The 21,224-nt window shown below is 38.1% G+C and overlaps 1 protein-coding gene across 1 annotated transcript; it reads right to left on the bottom strand.

Moving 5' to 3' along the window:
- Positions 1–466: 466 nt before the first annotated feature.
- On the bottom strand, positions 467–5,390 carry LOC121972082 (serine/arginine-rich SC35-like splicing factor SCL33). The gene is made up of 6 exons (XM_042523695.1): positions 5,262–5,390; positions 3,169–3,315; positions 1,998–2,075; positions 1,195–1,356; positions 896–1,066; positions 467–816 (listed from the first exon to the last, which is right to left on the bottom strand). The coding sequence occupies exons 2-6, from the start codon at positions 3,312–3,314 to the stop codon at positions 672–674; spliced, it is 702 nt and encodes a 233-aa protein (XP_042379629.1). The 5' UTR covers position 3,315; positions 5,262–5,390; the 3' UTR covers positions 467–671.
- Between the last annotated feature and the right edge of the window lie 15,834 nt (positions 5,391–21,224).

The following is a 21,224-nucleotide window of genomic DNA, read 5'->3' as shown; positions in this document are numbered from 1 at the left end:
GGTTAATTCGATCCTGCCTGTACAGGCAGTGCCCCAACCTCTCACATTGGAATGGTGGGACCCACACTTAAGTAGTGGGTCTCACCACCTCATTGTGAGAGGTTGGAGCACTGCCTGTACATACAGGGTGAAATTTACCAGTCGCCCGGCCGACCGCACTGCACCATCATAACTTCCACGACTGCTGCTCCTTTCATCTCATAAAAACACATGACCGTGCGGCCGACTACACTACACCATCATAACCTCCGCAGTTGCTGCTCCATCTCATAAAGCACGATGATCGGTGCCAGACCACATGACGCAGGTATGCGCCTGGACCAAAGCCCATCAGCATCTGAATCACTTAACTTCGGAGATGATCATCGACTAGCAAGTGATAGACGTGAGAACAGCAAACTTTTTGTTAATCGGTAATCTAGAAAGTAAAGTCAACGCCACTTGGTCAAAAATCAAAGAGCTATTCTGACAAAATAAGAATCTTAAACTTAAAAACAAAGTACATAGAATATAACCATCATACATAACTTTCAAAATTCAACTGAGTTAGCAAGTCAAATACTGACTAACAACAAGAGTTTGCAGTTATGGTCCACGATAGAAGTTCTAAGTTGCTCTCCACACAATCTACATGCGAAATCAGTAACTTAGCAGACATCACATTATCTGCTTTACTCGCTGACAGAAAGGGACCTTTCCCTGCGCGGGGCCTTGCTCTGGTAATTCTCAGGGCTCCGACTTCGTGATCTGCTGCCGGCCGGAGTTCCTGAATACGATTTCTCGCGGCGATGCTTGTGATCTTCAGGAGAAATAGACCTGTCCGACGAAAGCAGAGTGCGACAATTAGAATAAACAAATATGCATTTGCCTAATTGATGATAGAAGTAAATATTACTTGGCATGGTGCTTCCTTTTAGGAGAAGGTGAGCGCGGTTCATCACTACGGCTTCTAGAGCGTGACCTACCATGCGGAGGACGAGAATATTCAGGTGAGCGAGAACGGGAGCGGGAATAACGAGGTGAGCGAGAGCGACGTGGTGACCTTCGATGATCATACACACGCCCCCTACAAAAAACAGAAGGTATTATTGACATATGGTGATGTAAATGTTGCAGGTAAAAATTAATGTATAAAAAGGAATAATCCATGATTTCAACTGAACAAAAATAATAATAGAGTTAATTAAAGTATACCTTCCTTCTCTTGTCCTCATCTCAGAGGGTTTTTTTCGGTTTTCCTCAGCAAATACAACAGTTAATTCCCGACCAAGAAGAATCTGCCCGTCCATATGATACTTAGCTTCGGCTGCATCAGCTGGATCAACATATTGAAGAAATCCAAATCCCCTAGGTTCCCTGCAAAATTCACAATTTTTATAAGAAAAATACAATAGTGGTCATGAGGCACATTTGCATTTAGTAGGACAGTAGATGACAATTGCTAGACCACTGCTCCTATTATCAAATGCTCATATGCTTAACATTTTTCAGGTACCCTTGATGTTTCAAGCAATTCAAGTTAAAGCAGGCATTTGACTGCTGACCTTTATCTTTTCAGAGTTTATAGAAGACTTCAAATTCTTCAAGACTTGATATCTTCAAGACACCTTACCTGAAACCCAATTTCTTCCTTTATCACTAGCCACTATCTTCATTTATTTACATCTTCCTCAACATAACTCTCATGACTTGACTTGTGTCTTCAAACTCTAATTTCACTGTTAAACTCAGCAATCTTAATGAAATATCAACATAGAAAAATAAGGCCAAAGCGAAAGATTAAAGTCCACCATAAAATGAGTTGTGAGTTAATGTTTGCTTAGTTGTTGGAAATGGTAGCATTGGCAAATGGTTCCGTCAGATTAACATAATCAGCATAGTTAATGTTTCATCTCAAAATGGACCATAGTATATCAGTGTATAGGCTCACCTACTCTTTCTTTTAGGCTCATTTAACTTTTTTATACATGTAAGATAAAACAAAAACTCCCACTTACCCTGTGTAATAGTCACGTGGCAAGTAAATATCCTTGAGTGGACCAAACTGTCCAAATGGCCTACGAAGATCCTCTGCTCTGCAACCATAGAGCAGATTATGTTAGAGAATACTAGACTAAGCGTCAAATAAAGTTGATACAAACTTGAGATGAGATGCAATAAAAAAATAAGATAAAGAAGTTCAATGCTTAACACCCTGACAATTATTCATTTTGTAGCAAGAATTTAAGGATATGAACATTAACATGGGCATGTAAGTTCATCATCAGCATCAATTTGAGAAGCAATAACAAAATTAAAGAAATTCAATGCTTAACACCCTAACAATTATTTATTTAGCAAAATGATTCTATAGATAAGAACATTAATATGGACATGTAAATTCCTCATCGACATCATGCTACTTGCCTATTATCCAGAAAAGTTTCTTACATCGCAAATTAGTATATCAACATTATTTCCACCCTAAAACTAAGATTCTTACTTGATTTTGCATACTCATAGTAAGAAGACATGTAGCTAAAATTATTCACTTTAAATGACGTTGCTAGGAACCTCTGCCATGTAGAAGTTTGCTAGTCCAATAACCTGCTACTATTTCGCATTCAATTTGAGCAGCTTCATGACATAAAAATCAATTATTAACTCATGCAGTTAAATACAATCCGCTTGAAAAAAAGGGGCAAAAGGTATAGACCAGTGTCTTTCTTCCATAAATAAAGAAATGAAAGTAGGAGAGGACCATTGGCATGTTATCGTCCACTGTAGATGCAGCCATTTTACCTTTCTAGCTTACTGTTTTGTATTTGATGATTTTAACAGAAAGCCTACTTAGATAAGAAGGTAAATCCTAGTGCTCATAGCATCCATAGCAAACTTGCAGGCTCTTCAGCATTTGTAGAAAAACAAACTGGTAGTGAAAATGTCATTGATCATAATATGATAGGATGACTGAAGAAGAAATCACAAAACTGAATAGTTAAGACCATCAACATCAATTCATCCCAAATAACTGTCAAGATAAGATAAACTAAATAAAAGGGTGTAAAATTTTTATATCAATTTATGACTAATAATGAACTAACATGACTACTAAAACATCTAAATTACCGAAGCACACTACAATGCCAGGATTTCAGAATTCAGCTAATTGCAAGCAAAATACAAAACCTGCAGTCCCGACGCAGATTCCTGACTAAAAGACTCGTTGGGAGATCTCGACCACGTCCACCATAACGACCTCTAGGGCTTGGGCTACGACCTCTTCTTCCATAGCCTCTTGGTGGTGGGCTATAGCTGTAACTTCTACCCCTCATCCTGCTCAAACAAAATTCCACAAAATGAAAAAGGTGAAATGGATGTACATATGCAAAAGTATGCAGATAAAACTAAATAAAAGATGAAGTGGGTAAATTGGCCTAAGACACCATCTATGCCTCGATGCTCAATTGCTGCTTGGCATGTCTGGATACTAGTCGATCTCAATACAGGAAAAAAAAAACATTGCTAAAACGATGTCCATAACACGTGTGAACTCTTGAAGAAGCTAAGACACTTGGCACCCTCTGTCTACAAGAAATGAAGAGAAAAGGAGGACTGCAAAAACAAAATCATTGTGAGAATGGGTTCTAACTTCTAACAAAAATAGTGTCAGAGTTTCCACAAGAAAGGAGAGATGAGAAGCAAACTCAATTGGTCAGAAGGGAAGGGAAATGAGGGATGGACAAGTTAGAGCAAGATAGAATACAGCGGGGAGCTTGAAATGACAGGAAGATTTCTATGCTGATGACAGAGAAAGGAATGAGGATGATTTTAATGACAATTAAGTGAGATGATTTGTCACAGCAAAAGTGGGAGAAGGGTGTATTACATTAAATACGGAAAAGAAGCAACACAATACAAGTGATAATGTATGAGAACTAGTCATTTAGAGACAGAGAGAGAGAGAAAAATGGAACCACAATAAAAGTCGAACAAGCTCTCACATGGGACAGGGAAAGGCAATGCTTTTAAATTTGTTTCATTTTGTTTGGATGAGTGAATAAATCTACAATGAGAGGGAACCTAGAAGATGGAAAAGTAGGCTGGCAATAAGAATTTTTCCCCTTGACAAAGCAGGGACGAGAAAAGAAAACAAACCTTTAGTTTGTTGTACCAGTTAATACTTAATACCAAGGGAAAATATGAATGACTTTGGGGGAAAGTGAAAATAAGTTTTTGAAGCAATCAAAAGCACAAAATTGAAGAGAGTGGCAAATAATGCTATGACAGAATTTGTTTTATTTTGTTAGAGTAGCACAACGTTGGTATGAGGGATTGATTCTTGACCTCAGTGGTGGTTGCCTCTGTCTGAAGGCTTCAAAGAGATGCAAGGCACCTTCAAATTGTGTGCTTGTGATTATAGGTAGTGACTAAACTTGGCTAGTGATTACATCCTCGCCAGAATCACACTTACAGTCTTTCTTGTATGTAATTATACACTGATCATTGGCTTCTCAATTGTAGAACAAGCCAAAGTGGTTGATACTGGCTGCTAATAGTTAATAGGCATATGTAATATAGCAATACCCATTTTTTAGATGCGTTCTGAACTGTTAGCACATCCAATAAATATTCTGCACTCCCACAAACTGAATTAATTGTTGTCTAAAAGAAGTATAGAATACTTAAGACCAATTCACAAGCAATGTATGCATCATCCCAAGCTTTCCATGGAAAGTCTCCAACAAATATATTTATTGCAGATCTACAGAAGGAATCTACGTTTTTTTTTTTTTGTAATTCAATAAAAAAACAACACAATTGCAATTAGAGTGACGCCTAAAGGTGGTTATCAATACCATTCATCGAAAAAAAACAAGAATGTTTCCGACTTAAATTCACGAAAACGCCATGTCATTTCAGCAAGATTGCAATTTTAAAATCGATCACCAAGTTTTATGACAGAAAACAGAGTCGACATCATTGCTATTTTTCTTTCTAGAAGGCACTTTAAACACCCACAATCCTTCCATCATTCAAAGCCAACTATCGAAACTAATTACATAGTTACTAATACGGAATCTGACAGAACCCAACCTCTATACAGTGATTGAAACAAAAAAGAAACAAATAAAACAAAAGCCACCAGATTCCATATATAAAGGGAAGGGAAGGGTTGCTACTTGACCTAAACTCAACCAACGCCAAATAAAACCCTAAAAAACATCAAACCAACCAAAAAGGATGCGGAAAGGGAAGAGAAGGTGGAGATCGGAAAAAACCTAGCAGGCGAAGTCGATGTGCTACTTCCTCGTATCGAATCAAGGGCTGCTCCGCGGTGCCCTCCTTCCGTGTAGGTCGGCTATGCTCTCGCCCTCCTTCGGATGCATTGTATATTTATCAATGCCGATTCCTTCGCGAAGCTTCCTGGATCCTCCCCTTTTAGTTGGGCCGGGCTCAAATCTGGCTTCGATTACGGCCCGTCATGGACTCAATGTGCGCCGTTTTGAATTTTTAATTTCAAGACTGATATTTTTATTGAACTATTAAATTTCAAAACTTTATTTTTTTGAAGAATCCTTCTATTCCTATTATTAAAAAGAAGGTTTTTTTTTAAAAAAAATATATTAAAAGGATATATATTTTTTTTAATTGACACCAGCTCAGTAACCGATCGGATTTCACCGGGCTATCATTATAAATCAAAAAACGATGACTTATTAATTTACTAATTATATATTAAAAAATTTATCTATTAATTTATCTAAATTTATAAATAAAAAATTCATATCATAACTTATTTATATAATAAAAGGTGGTGCTTCGGCTCTAAATTATATTAGGATGATAAACTATGAAATCGGGCAACCACCTAACAGATAGGGTACTTTATTTCAAGTGTACATGCTCGTCAAGATTCACCTTAACTTTTATTGGGTGATGACAATGGATCGAGTTCGGATAAGATTTTATATCTTCTGTCTTTATATTCATCGGATATAAGATCTTCATGGATATATTCATATTTATTAAATAATCAGATATCTTTTATAGTTATAATTTTTCTTTTTTCTATCCAACTATTATCATTCAAAAAAATATATTAAAATTAACAACCTATTAAAAATATATATATATATATATATATATATATATATATATATATATATATATAATTAAAAAATAAATTAAACATCTATATAATCTCTTCCTAATATCAACAAAAATAGTAATTTAATTTTGGGAAAAGAAATTTTTTTTAATATATGTATATATATTATTTAATCGGGTATTTGGGTCGGGTATCGGATATTGATAGTCCCTCCATACTTTCCTTCATTCGGGTCGAATGTCGAATCCTCTATCAAATTCGGATGAAATTATCATCCCTACTGTCAAATACCAACATAGATAGTGAATAATTCATAGGGTATAAATTTTTTTATTTTTTTAATTGACATTAGATATTTAATGAATTAATCTTAGATGATCAATCATATGAAAATTTTTATCAACCATTAATATAAATCAGACAGTATTCATAAAAAATAGTCTATTAGTCTAATATTCTGAAGTTAACTGTCATAACAAAAAATGTATTCATTAATTTAAAATTTAATGTTTAAATACTTAAAAAAAATTACGCTGTTGCACCATTAACGGTGAATAAACTTTTCTATTTAAAATTTATGAAAAGGGTGCTCTGTCCTTAATTTTGTATCTAAAATACACTTTTTTTTAATTCTTAATTAGTTTAGCCAGTGCTATATATTAAGGTGGAGTTTAAAGAAGTATTTCAAATACAACAATTTACCAAATGACACACGAATTAACCAATAATCCTATATGAAAGTGATGAAGATAGCTAATTGGAAATGTGGCTCTATAGTCGAACGTATAAAGACTCTGCTATACTATAAAATCAAGAATGTTAGTGTCAGATCATAGAAGGGGTTCTCTGTATTGATTTTTCGATGTTCAAGTCAGTCACCGACAATTGTGAAGAACAAAGAGAATCGTAGAAATAAGAGTGTAATCATTAATAATGTATACTTTTTCCGGTGTATGCACCCGATTTATATAGTGACCTTGTAGTATATATGTATACTTCTCAAAGCACGTGGATGTTTTCTCATTTTTTCTATGAAAAGACAAGTTAGAAAAATGTCTCTGACGTCATTCCTTAATATGGCGTGCAAATCCCTCACATGACAGTGAAAGCTTCCATCGTACAATTTGCTAGCTAACCATGCCTTGTTGTCAGCAGCATCAACTCTTAGAAGGATACGATGAGCGAAGCAAGGGATCCCACTACTTGGCCGCTCCACCGGGATTCCCCGCTCGATCGCCCAAGGCTATTCTTCTTCACGGTCGTTCGGCTCGGTAGATTGTTCCTCTTATGGTTGGACAAACAGACTGGTCAGACTAACCCTTATAGGGTCGTCACAGTTACGAACATCTGTTCTCCTCTCTTTAGTCATCCAGCTATCGGGGTGCTGCCTATCGCCTGGCCGGACGAGCGATCTGGTCATACGTGTTGGTTGCTACTCGGAAAACCTATAGGTTCCACTGTACAAAAATTTTGTACAAAGGTCTGAACCTTTTCCTAGCTACCATGTGTTCTTTTAAATTATATTTTGGATCGCCTGCGGAACTTAACACGTTTGATCCAAAACTTAATCTATTTGTTCTTTTAGGTTTTGACTTGGATCTCCTGCGGAACTTAACACGTTCGACCCAAGTCTCCTTAAGTTATTAATTCCATTAAATATTAATTTCCATAAAAGGTTCCCAGTACTGACGTGGCGAGGCACATGGCCTTCTTGGATATGGGAGCAACCACCACCGACTAGACAAAACCTTTAATAGAAAGCTAATATTTAATTTCCTAAAATAACTTTAGGTTAACCAAAGAGAACAATCAAATCACAAGGAAAAGAAAGAAACAAAAGAACACAACTTCGAAAAAACATATTCGAAATACTAGAACGTAAGCCTCTTGTATTTGGTATTATTTCCATAAATAACTAGCATGATGCGGAAATAGAAATTACTAGTTATACCTTGTAGAAAACCTCTTGATCTTCTACCGTATTCCTCTTCTAACCTCGGACGTTGTGTGGGCAACGATCTTCCAAGATGAGAAACCACCAACCACCTTCTTCTCCTCCAAGCAAGGTTCGCCACAAAAGAAAAGCTTCACCAAGGAGAAAACCAAAATACTAACCAAGCTCCAAGAGATGCTAGCTTTCTCCTTCTTCTTCTTCTTCTCCGAGTAGTATCCGGCCACCACAAGAACTCCAAGGGAGGGAGAGAGGTTCGGCCACCACAAGAGGAAGAGAAGGAGATGATGGCCGGCCACACCAAGGAACAAAAGAGGGAGAGGAATAATAGATGTTATGTCTTGTGAAGGCACCCTCACCCCTTCTTTTATATTCCTTGGCCTAGGTAAATTAGGAAATTTAATTACAATAAATTTTCCTTAATTTCCTTGTCATGATTTAATTGAGAAAAATAAAATAATATTTCCCCAATTAAACAATGATGGCCGGCCAAATCAATAGGAAGCAAATTGGACAAGTTTTAATCAACAATTAAAACTTTCCTTATTTGTTTCCGGAAATTTTAAAAAATAAAATTTCTCTTTAAAATCTCTTCATGGTTAATAAAAGGAAATATCTATAATTTTAATTTTATTAACATGTGAATAATTTTAAAGAGAAAATAAAACATCTCTCCAATCTACAAATAAGGAAAGAGATCTAATATCTTTCTTTAATCTTTTGTAAATCTTTTACAAGAGAGATATTTTAATTTTAATTCTCTTTTAAATTAAATCTTCCACATAATAATAAACATTAAAATTAAATTTTCTTTTTAATTAATTATGGCCGGCCCTACTAGCTTGGGTTCAAGCTAGGGCCGGCCACCTTAAACCCAAGCTTAGGCCGTACCTAGCTTGGATCCCAAGCTAGCTTGGCCCCCCTTTAGGTGGGTATAGAAGGTGGGTATATGTGGGTATAGTACTCTATAAATAAGAGGCTACGATAGGGACCGAGAGGAGGAATTGGTTTTGGTCTCCCGATAAAATTAAGCATCCCGTGTTCGCCCCGAATACACAACTTAATTTTATCAATGATAATTCATTCCACTAGAGAACTATCATTGAACTACCGCACCAATCCCAAATTACATTTTTGGGCTCCTTCTTATTATGAGTGTGTTAGTCTCCCTGTGTTTAAGATATCGAATGTTCACTAATTAAGTGAGTTACTGACAACTCATTTAATTAATGTCTAAGTCCAAGAGTAGTACCACTCAACCTTATCGTCATGTCGGACTAAGTCCACCTGCAGGGTTTAACATGACAATCCTTATGAGCTCCTCTTGGGGACATTATCAACCTATTATCTCTAGGACACAGTTTCCTTCTATAATCAACAACACACACTATAAGTGATATCATTTCCCAATTTATCGGGCTTATTGATTCATCGAACTAAATCTCACCCATTGATAAATTAAAGAAATAAATATCAAATATATGTGCTTGTTATTATATTAGGATTAAGAGCACACACTTCCATAATAACCGAGGTCTTTGTTCCTTTATAAAGTCAGTATAAAAGAAACGACCTCAAATGGTCCTACTCAATACACTCTGAGTGTACTAGTGTAATTATATAGTCAAGATAAACTAATACCTAATTACACTACGACCTTCTAATGGTTTGTTCCTTTCCATTCTGGTCGTGAGTTACTGTTTATAATTTATAAGGTACTGATAACATCATCTTCTGTATGTGACACCACATACTATGTTATCTACAATATAAATTAAATGAACAACTACAAACAAATGTAGATAATTAGACCAAATGTGATTCTTTATTCATAATGAATGTTTACAAAGCTTAGGCTTTCAGTATACACTCCAACAATACGAGCTTTCGGGCGGCACCCTGTTTCAGGGCCCTCCTTTCGCTGAGTGGGTGGTCATGCTCGATCGGCCCGTTGCCACCCGCTTGAGCAACTTTAGTGACTTGGAGATTCTATGTCATTGACCGTCTTAACTTTGACCTCCACGTCGGCTGCTTTCCCACTTTAACTCATCCTTGGTGGGCTCCTTTTACCACCGCATCACAAATCTTCCTCTCAAGTTTAGTCGAAGGAGACTGTAAGTTTGACTGATTGAATGAGTAGTGTCTTCAGAGACCTTTCCGTTCGATCGGACATTCTCGGTTCTAGCGCTCGTCTCACATTTTAACTAATCAGGAGTTTATGGTTGTCGCTCGACTTTGAATTCCCTCGATCAAGGATTTATAGTCGCCGCTCAACTTTACTTGGATTTTGAGCGACCAATCGGTTTTGGTAAATACCATAGTTGCTTCCTGCCATGGGTTTAGAGCCGCCTCTCGATTATGAGATGGAATGATTAATCTCCAAAGAGTCACTTTATGACTATGTCTTCGTTCGACCGCTTCTCCATTCGCACAGTCTACTCGGGATGCTCGTGGGAAACACTTGGTAATTTTTCAACTTCCCGCTGCTTCCTTTGGCGAGTGAGTGCGTTGTAATGGTCGCTAACGTCATCTTAATTTCTTAAAGACTGTGCAAATCTCTGGCCATTAATGTCTTGCATACCACCCATGTCCTTTAATTAAACCTCATTAATGATCCCCATTATAGAGCACCACATGTCCAACTTTTTACCACCGCATGTTTGATGTGATAGGTGGATATCTGCCATTGATGTGATGACTGCCTTTTCAAATTCAACTAGCAGATTGAGGCTTCGTTTTCCGAATCCCTCGATCGGACGACCCATAGCGGCCGTCCTCAGGGTTTTTAAATCCTTACTCCTCTTCGTTTTTGATACTTCGCAGCGTCTCCATCCTCATGCCCTGTCTTCTGCTGATTCTTGCTTCTTTTGCTCCTCGTCGGCGATCCTCATCCTTAGTAAGATCTTTTTTCTCTTCCTGTCTCCATCTATGCTTTTCATTGATTTTCCATGGCCTGTTCTTCTCCTCCTCCTCCACCCATCGCCAGACTATGGTACACTTCCACATAATCCGATTTTAAGGTGACGAGGTCAACCAAATGCAGATAACGTATGGTATCCCGGAGGATTACCAAATAGTCATCTCCATTGCGTATGCATGCCCACACAAGTCACCGGATGACTTCCTTACCTTTTTCAAAGACCAATTTTTTGGTCGGTCTGTGATTCTCGATCCACACCTTGTTTTCTGAAGTTTGTAGATATTTTCATATTCCTTTGCCCCGATTAGTGCCAAACTCCTATAGTCGCAAAAGGCGACTACACTCGCTTCTAGCGACCCCACCAACCCGTCTCAGGGCCAACACGGAGGAGGTAAATCACGGGTGACTACTAGCCTTTGGAATAGTAACTAGCGCATGAAAGAGGCATTTACCTCGGCTATGTCAAGATTCGAACCCCATACCTCATAGTGGCAACGCCTCATGCGCTAGCTATTAGACCATCCCGAGGGGACAGTGCCAAACTCCTTTAAGCTTATATGAGGGGGTGGTAATCATGTTTATCCTGTATAACATCTTGCTCGCGCCCTACATTTTCCATTACTTTTTGTTAGATCAATCACACGTGAAGGGGGGGGGGGGGGGGTGAATCACGTGGCTTTCAAAAACTCATTTTATCAGTTTTAAAATTACGAGTACGTAGCGGAAAAAAATAAGAAAACAAACAAACACCAGAGAACACAAGCGGTTCTACTTGGTTTGGAGCCTTCAGCGACTCCTTCTCCAAGACCCAGGTCCCACGTGTTGGTGCGGGAAGCATCCGACGATCGAACCCAAGTTTTGATAATGGCAAAGGATTCAAAGTTAAGTCTTGTTGTTATCTAAAATGTTGAATGAGTGTTTCAGGAAAGTCCTAACTGCGGTTAAGCAGGTGAAAACCCTAGGGGGTGGTAACCCTAGGTCCTAGGGGGTGGTAACCCTAGGTGGAGAAAAGTCCTAGCTGCGATTAGGCAAAAGGAAAACCCTAGGAGGTGGTAACCCTAGGTCATAGGGGGTGGTAACCCTATGCGGAAAGTCTCAGTAGGTCGATGGCTTCAGGCAAAAATCCTAGGGGGTGGTAACCCTAGGAGGAAAGTCCTGGTGTTACGAACCAGGTGAAAGACTGGACTAGCCGGGAAGCGGATGTCCAGCAGAAAGTCCGGAAGCGTCGAGTGTTGAGCAAAAGTCCAGTCGATCTGGAGGATCGTACTGGCAACAGGTAAATCTCCTGAGTGGAGTAGGTGAGAACGCGTTCCCCGTAGAGGGAACAGTAGGTGTCGGGTCGACCTAGGGTTTCCGGATGGAAATATGAAGTCAGACCCGGACAGTCTGGAGATCGTCAGAATATTTTTATCATATTCATACTATGGTTTATGCTAACTTTATGTTGCAGGATATTGTTTGGGACTAACACATCTTGCAGGTACAAAGAAATAAAGTTCTCCTCGGATGAACAGTGTCCGAGGCGCCTCCATGGAGCTTGGAGGCGCCTTGGGTACAAAAGCTGACCTAGCCGCGAAACAGGGTTGAAGGCGCCTCAGCTGGCTCTGGAGGCGCCTTGGAAGGCGCCTTGAAGACCCTTGAAGGCGCCCTCAAAGGTGATAAGCGCAGACTGGTCAGCGCTCATCTGCACGGTGGACTCGGAACTATGAAGGCGCCTTCGGAGGCTTCCAAGGCGCCTTGGATGCCCTTTATAAGGGGACTTCGAGCAGCATTGAGTAATAACAACTTCCAAGCTTCCATTCTGCTGTTTTCTGCTCAAGTATTGCTTCCGAAGTGCTGTTGCAACATTCCGACGACCCGGAGCTCAGATTTCTTTCCTACTACTGTTGTCGGTATAATTTTAAATTGCAGTTACATTTGTAATTAGATTGTAATATTCATACGAGCTTATAATTGTTGCCCACGGAAAGCGATCAAGGATCGCGGGCCTTCGAGTAGGAGTCGACCTAGGCTCCGAACGAAGTAAACGGCCGTGTTCTTTTGTTTGTTTTCTTTATTCCGCTGCTTTAATTACTCTACGAACGTTTTACGCGATTCCGATAATCGAACGATTTAGCCACGAGCGCTATTCACCCCCCCTCTAGCGCGGTCTCGATCCAACAATTGGTATCAGAGCAGGGTCGCTTTGAACTGGTGCAACCACCATTCAAGAATTTTTCGTGGCTTTGTCGTTTGTATAGGGTAAAAATAAAACCTTACGCCTTTCATTTTTTCCCTCCAAAATTATTTTCAAAAAATTCATTTTCATCCTTTCACGGTTTATTAGTATTGATAAAATATTGAATTTGGAAAAATTTGAAATAATATTTTTTAATAATAATTTATTATTATTTTATTATTTTATTATTTTTTCTCGAAACTGGTGAACTTTTATTTCTATCCTTCCATACCGCACTGCTAATCCAGGATCAAGTCCTGATACATTTTTTTTTGCTATTTTTTGTATGCAAGGTTCTTTTAAAATGACATTCCAAGAAGGATTCTACACCGTCCGACCGCTGCTCTTTTCTGGCAAGGACTTTGGATACTGGAAGAACCGGATGGAATACCACCTCAAGACGCAAGTCGAGATGTGGATCATCATCCAGACCGGACTCGAACTTCCACGTGACGACACCGGAGAACTTTTCTCATGCATCAACTGGGATTCTAGCACAATGAAAAAAGTTGAAGCCGATGCCAAAGCAACCTGCATGCTACAATGTGGCCTAACCAATGAAGAACTGAACCGCATCGGCCCCTTCGCAAGTGCAAAAGAGTTATGGCAAAAGTTGATGAAACTACACGAGGGATGAAACTACACAAGTAAGTAAGCATAATTTAATAAATGATTTATTTGAATTAGATGAGCAGAATAATACTACTTCGGCCGAGGAAGGTATTACGATGGTTGTAGGTACAAGTAAGACAAAGGAAAAGATATGGTCCGAGTCTTCAGATGAATCCGGGTCCGATGTAGAAGAACCGATGAGCTTCCTCGCTCTACCAGTACTAGCAACCGTGGTGGAAACTGAGTCCGAGTATGAGTCAGAAACCAAGAGCGAATTTGAGACTGAGTCTGATCGAAGCCACGAATCCGCATTCGTTTCCGAAGGACCAAAACCCACTGTAAGTTCACTACTCGCAGAATTTTAATTAGATAACTTGCATGAATTATTACCTTACTTAGTAAAAAAGTTGGCTAAATCCAACGTCCAGGTTAAGTCGCTCCAAAAGGAGGTAACAGCCCTTAAAGAAGCGACTGACTCGAGCTCTTTAACTGAGTCAGTTCAAATTGGAAGTTCAACTCAAGTCCAACAACTTGAGGAAGAAAATTCCAATTTGAAAGCTCAAATTAAAGAACTCAAGGACACGTTGGAACGATTTACCTTGGGCTCCAAGAATCTGGATCTGATTCTTGGAAAACAGCGAGCCATTTACAACAAAACTGGACTTGGATTTAAAACTAAAATAAAATACAAATCATATTTATCGCTAGTTAATAGAAATAATAGAAAAATTCTCCAAGCATGGGTGCCAAAATCCAACTTGGTTAATCAAGTTGGAACTGGTCACTATTGGGTCCCTAAGGATCAAGTCTATTACCTTGATAGACCATATCGAGGCTATGATCCAGGGGGAGCTAATAGAAAAATAATATTAAGAACATAATTCAAAATTCAATTAAAAATTAAAAATTCAAAATTCAAAATTCAATTAAAAATTAAAAATTCAAAATTCAATTAAAATTTTGAAATTAAATTAAAAATTCAAAATTAAATTCAAAATTTAAAATTCAATTAAAAATTTGAAATTAAATTAAATTCGAAATTCAATTCAAAATTAATTCAAAATTAAAAGTAAATTTCAACTTAAGTTAAATAAAAATAGATGGAGGATCCAGACTCGCTGGCACCCCCAACTGAACTACCCGACAGGGTAACTGAACCTAATCTACTCGAAATGGGTAAAACAAGAGTAGATTATTCGGCAGGGTAATTAAGGTTAGATCAAAACGGGCTAGGTTTAACTTGACCCACAGTACTGGTGAAGTTTTTGGATGATAGTACGTTAGGGAAGCTTAGGCATTGCATGTCTAGGAAGATATGGCTTCGACCTGGTGCATTTGGCCAAGTGAAACTGACCGAAGCTACCCTTAAATGGATCCTAACTAGTTAGACCAAGGTTTAGTATTAAGCTCAATGGGTAGGACTATTTGGGAAACCTCGAAGGCATGATTACTTTAATGAGTACCTTGTGACTCACCATAGCCCAGAAGTTTATCCAAAGAATGTGTACTTGTTGAACCCAAAACTAAACCTGAATCTAACACAAAGTTAAACCAGACCCTTAAATTCATCTCACAACAATTATAGGGTTCCCTGATTGACAATTTTAGATCGGGTGAGATGATTAGGAATTTAAATTATTAAAATTGACTTAACTTAAATCAAGTTAATTAACAATTAAATTATTTTAACTTGAATTATTTTCAAATCTAACTTATTTTAAAACTCAATTTCAAAATTATTTTAAAACTCAATTTCAAAACTATTTCAAAACTCAATTTCAAAATTATTTTAAAACTCAATTTCAAAACTATTTTAAAACTCAATTTCAAAACTCAATTTCAAAACTTAATTTCAAAATCTTTTCAAAATCATTTTAAAATCTTTCAAAACTCAATTTCAAAACTATTTCAAAAATCATTTCAAAATCATTTTAATCTTTCAAAACTTAATTTCAAAATCTTTTCAAAAATCATTTCAAAATCATTTTAAATTTTTCAAAACTTAATTTCAAAATCTTTTAAAAAATCATTTTAAAATCTTTCAAAACTTAATTTCAAAATCTTTTCAAAAATCATTTCAAAATCATTTTTTCAAAATCATTTTAAAATCTTTCAAAACTTAATTTCAAAATCTTTTCAAAAATCATTTCAAAATCATTTTAAAATCTTTCAAAACTTAATTTCAAAATCTTTTCAAAAATCTTTTCAAAATCATTTTAATCTTTCAAAATTATTTGAAAAATCATTTCAAAATCATTTTAAAATCTTTCAAAACTGAATTTCAAAATTATTTGAAAAATCTTTTTAAAAATCATTTCAAAATCTCTCAAAATTATTTGAAAAATCTTTTAAAATGATTTTAAAACTTAATTTCAAAGTTATTTGAAATTCAAAACTTATGTTTTATATCAACTGCAAAGACAACTCCATCTCACGCTCACTCATATGCTAAACATGCTTGTTAATCTAGAATGAGTGAGATGGAAAGATAGGAAAATAATTTTTTTTTAACCTCTCATGCTTGGACTTCTAAACTCAAAGAATTTATTAAGGCATTAATTAAGGGGGAGTGATTTTGAGTTGGTTTTAAAATTAGTTTTCCTTTAAAATAAAATTTTGACTTGACCTCAAAATTAAAAACTATTTTTTACTTATCTTAAAAAATGCAGGTTATTTTTAACTTAACTTTAAAATTAAAATTATTAATGACCGGGCTTTTAAATTACAACTCTTCTAGAATGTTTTCAAAACTAAGCCTTTATGTAAAACCTCTTTAAGCTAAGTACTTAATCAAGTCTTCTTTAACTAAGCTTAATTAGACTATACTCTAAACTTAGCTATTTGGCAAGAAGTTTTCTCAAGGCAATCATTTTTAAGCTGAATATATAGCTAAGTATTTTCAAATTTAGCTAAGTATTTTTTAAAGTTTTTTTTTTAAAAAAAAAGACAAAAAGGGAATTTAGCTAAGTGTCTCTCAAAACAATTGTTTTCAAATGCTAAGCTTTGCTGAAAATGCTAAGTATTTTCCAAAGCATTCTCAAAATTTCATCAAATCAATTTTTCTTTGAAAAACTAAGTCCTTTTAAAGTTAAATACTTAACAAAGCTATTATCTTCATAAGTTTAGCTAAGTCTTTGATAAAAGTATTTGCTAAACCGAGTCTTGATCAAATTTTTTTCTAAACTCCCTCTTTAAAAACTAAGAATTTAAAGTGTTGTGATATCACAAAAATTTGCTTAGTTACTTGTTAAAGACAAAAATAACCTTATCTCAGCTAAAAGTCTCTCTCAAACTAAAGGAAATGGAAATATTAAGATTAAGCATGTTTGTACTTTAGGGCTCTGATACCTGATCAACACCAATTAGATAATTTGAAATCTATTGAACTTGACTCATGCTTGGACTTAAGAACCAACTAAATAACCTAAACCAAATTTTTAGCTACTTCACTCCCTCCTTGTCCTAAAATTTAATATTGTTTAAAATTGTGCTAAGTTTTTTTTTAACCTAAGCTATAGTTTTCAAAATACAATACTTGCAAAGAGCTTAGCTAAGGTTCAATCCTTATTTTCAAAATTTTAAAACTTAGCCCACAAAAATGGTTTCTTAAAAATCACTTAGGCTCCAAATATTTCACTAACAAAATCTAAACAAGTACTTCTCTACATATAGTGTTACTAGATTTTTCAACTTAGTTAAAGACTATCAAAAGGTTCCACCTTCTAGTGGTTTTCTAATTTTAACTAAGTTTCCAAAGAGCTAACATCATCCATTCACTTAGCTAAAAGTAAGAAATGAAAAACTGTTAAGTGTTTTCAAAATCTTATTATCCATCTTTAAAAATCAACTGCCTATTTTTGCTTATTTTTTGATATATGGCAAAGGGGGAGAGTAGGAAATTCAAAATCAAAAGTAAAAAGTGTTTTATTAAGGGGGAGAGTAGGTAATTCAAAAATAAAACTTTATTTAAAAAGGAAACCCTGTATTAAGGGGGAGCTTCACAAAAGTTTAAGTGTTAGCTTAAGTTAGGCGTTCATTTGAATTTACATACTTAAGCTTGCTCACTTAAAACTTTTTAATATACTTATGCATTTGTTTTACTTAACTTTGAATTTGGGTTGCCATAATAAAAAAGGGGGAGATTGTTGGTGCGGGAAGCATCCGATGATCGAACCCAAGTTTTGATAATGGCAAAGGGTTCAAAGTTAAGTCTTGTTGTTATCTAAAATGTTGAATGAGTGTTTCAGGAAAGTCCTAACTGCGATTAAGCAGGTGAAAACCCTAGGGGGTGGTAACCCTAGGTCCTAGGGGGTGGTAACCCTAGGTCCTAGGGGGTGGTAACCCTAGGTGGCGAAAAGTCCTAGCTGCGGTTAGGCAAAGGGAAAACCCTAGGGGGTGGTAACCCTAGGTCATAGGGGGTGGTAACCCTAGGTTATAGGGGGTGGTAACCCTATGCGGAAAGTCTCGGCAGGTCGATGGCTTCAGGCAAATGTCCTAGGGGGTGGTAACCCTAGGTGGAAAGTCCTGGTGTCGCGAACCAGGTGAAAGACTGGACTAGCCGGGAAGCGGATGTCCAGCAGAAAGTCCGGAAGCGTCGAGTGCTGAGCAAAAGTCCAGTCGATCTGGAGGATCGTACTGGCAACAGGTAAATCTCCTGAGTGGAGTAGGTGAGGACGCGTTCCCCGTAGAGGGAACAGTAGGCGTCGGGTCGACCTAGGGTTTTCGGATGGAAATCTGAAGTCAGACCCGGACAGTCCGGAGATTGTCAGAATATTTTTATCATATTCATACTATGGTTTATGCTAACTTTGTGTTGCAGGATATTGTTTGGGACTAACACATCTTGCAGGTACAAAGAACTAAAGTTCTCCTCGGATGAACAGTGTCCGAGGCGCCTCCATGGAGCTTGGAGGCGCCTCGGGTACAAAAGCTGACCTGGCCGCGAAACAGGGTTGAAGGCGCCTCAGTTGGCTTTGGAGGCGCCTTGAAGACCCCTGAAGGCGCCCTTAAAGGTGATAAGCGCAGACTGGTCAACGCTCACCTGCACGGTGGACTCGGAACTATGAAGGCGCCTTCGGAGGCTTCCAAGGGGCCTTGGATGCCCTTTATAAGGGGACTTCGAGCAGCATTGAGAAATAACCACTTCCAAGCTTCCATTCTGCTGTTTTCTGCTCAAGTATTGCTTCCGAAGTGCTGTTGCAACATTCCGACGACCCGGAGCTCAGATTTCTTTCCTACTACTGTTGTCGGTATAATTTTAAATTGCAGTTACATTTGTAATTAGATTGTAATATTCATACGAGCTTATAATTGTTGCCCACGGAAAGCGATCAAGGATCGCGGGCCTTCGAGTAGGAGTCGACCTAGGCTCCGAACGAAGTAAACGACCGTGTTCTTGTGTTTGTTTTCTTTATTTCACTGCTTTAATTACTCTACGAACGTTTTACGCGATTCCGATAATCGAACGATTTAGCTACGAGCGCTATTCACCCCCCCTCTAGCGCGGTCTCGATCCAACACCACAGACCTATCGATGGGTATGTTGGGACCGAATATGTAGCTAGAGGGGGGGGGGGTGAATAGCTCGTCGCGTGCTCGTGGTCGGCGTTGCTTGTTTCTTCAAAGATGTGCAGCGAAAATATACAAGAAACAACACACACAACGCTAACAAGTAGATTTACTTGGTATCCACCTCCAAAGGAGGTAACTAGTCCAAGGATCCACGCACACACACACACCTCCACTAATAAACACTCCTTTTTGGTAACTACCGAAGGTGGAGAAGCCCTACAAGACTCTCAATACAGAAAGAAAGGAAAGGGAACAAAAGTATAAGTAAAGCTTACAATGAATACAAGAAACTCTAACCCTAGCTTTCTTCTTCTTGCTTTTGATCCGCCTCTTGACTTGGAAGAGCCTTCAAGAACCTTTAAGAACTGGCGATCTGGAGCTTAGAGAGAGCTGTGGAGTTGCTGTATAGGATCTGGAGAGAACAGTGTAAGTTCTCGGAAGATCTACCGAAGGAATCGAACGTCTGTAGCTAAATACGACGCCAACGGTCGGATCCCAATCGATTGGATTGCCCTCAATCTATCGGGGAGGCTTTGGATCGATCAGCTGATCGATCTAGAGCGCCTCTGTGCTCTTCGGGAATTACCTGGATCGATCGGCTGATCGATCCAAGGCTTATCGTGCGAAATCGCACTTCCCAATCGATCCACTGATCGATTGGGGGCTTTGGATCGATCGGCTGATCGATCCAGCGCTGTTCTATGAGATCGCGCACTCGTCCCAATCGATCCACTGATCGATTGGGAGGAAGCTTGTTGCGAAGACTAGCCCGATCGATTGGCCGATCGATTGGGCATGAGCCAATCGATCGGCTGATCGATCCCGCTCATGATTTTCTCCCAAAATCAAGTCTAAAGCCTCCTAAACCAACATCTGATCAACCATGACTTGTTGGCACATAAAACCTAGTATCCGGTCACCTTTGACCAGCTAGGACTCTCTCACCAAGTGTCTGGTCAATCCCTTTGACCCACTTGGACTTTTCTCCTCTTGCCAAGTATTCGGTCAATCCCTTTGACCTACTTGGACTTTTCTCCTCTTGCCAAGTATCCAGTCAATCCCTTTGACCTACTTGGACTTTCACCAGATGTCTGGTCAACCTTGACCCATCTGGATTTCCCCGTGTCTGGCTTCACTCACAAGGACTTCCCTTCTGCCTAGCTTCACTCACTAGGACTTCTCTTCTGCCTGGCTTCACTCACAATGTCTTTCACCTAGCTTCACTCACTAGGATTTCCCTTCTGCCTGGCTTCACTCACCAGGACTTTCACCTAACTTCACTCACTAGGATTTCCCTTCTGTCTGGCTTCACTCACCAGGACTTCCTTTACTTAACCTCCAAGTTAGGACTTTCACCTGGCTTCACTCATCAAGATTTTTCAGTCAAGTTTCCGGTCAACCTTGACCTACTTGACTCTCCATCACAATCTCCACACATGAACAATTGCACCAGCAATCTCCATGTGTTGTCTACATGTATTGTCAAACATGTATTGTCAAACTATCAAAACATAAACATTAAGACTCGAGCTTGACCCAATTCAAGCTCAATCAAACTAGGTCAACCTTGACCTGGGGAATATTGCACCAACAATCTCCCAACAATCTCCCCCTTTTTGATGTTTGACAATACCACTTGTAAGTTAGGCTAATCCCATATCCCATAGCCTAAACCTCCTTCATGCCACTAGGTAATGGAGGCATAAACTTACACCCTTTCATTCTCCCCCTATTGGCACACATCAAAACAAACTCTCCCCCTGAGGAGTTACTTAACGTTGTTCACAACTTCACTCGTTGTGATCAACCCGATAATGAAAGTCCCATACCTTTCATTTATCCTTAACCCTACATTCTCCCC

Source organism: Zingiber officinale, chromosome 1B, assembly GCF_018446385.1.
Source record: "Zingiber officinale cultivar Zhangliang chromosome 1B, Zo_v1.1, whole genome shotgun sequence".
In the NCBI taxonomy this organism is placed as follows: domain Eukaryota; kingdom Viridiplantae; phylum Streptophyta; class Magnoliopsida; order Zingiberales; family Zingiberaceae; genus Zingiber; species Zingiber officinale.
Note: the sequence above shows the minus strand (reverse complement) of the source record. Positions and strands in the feature narration are given on the sequence as shown.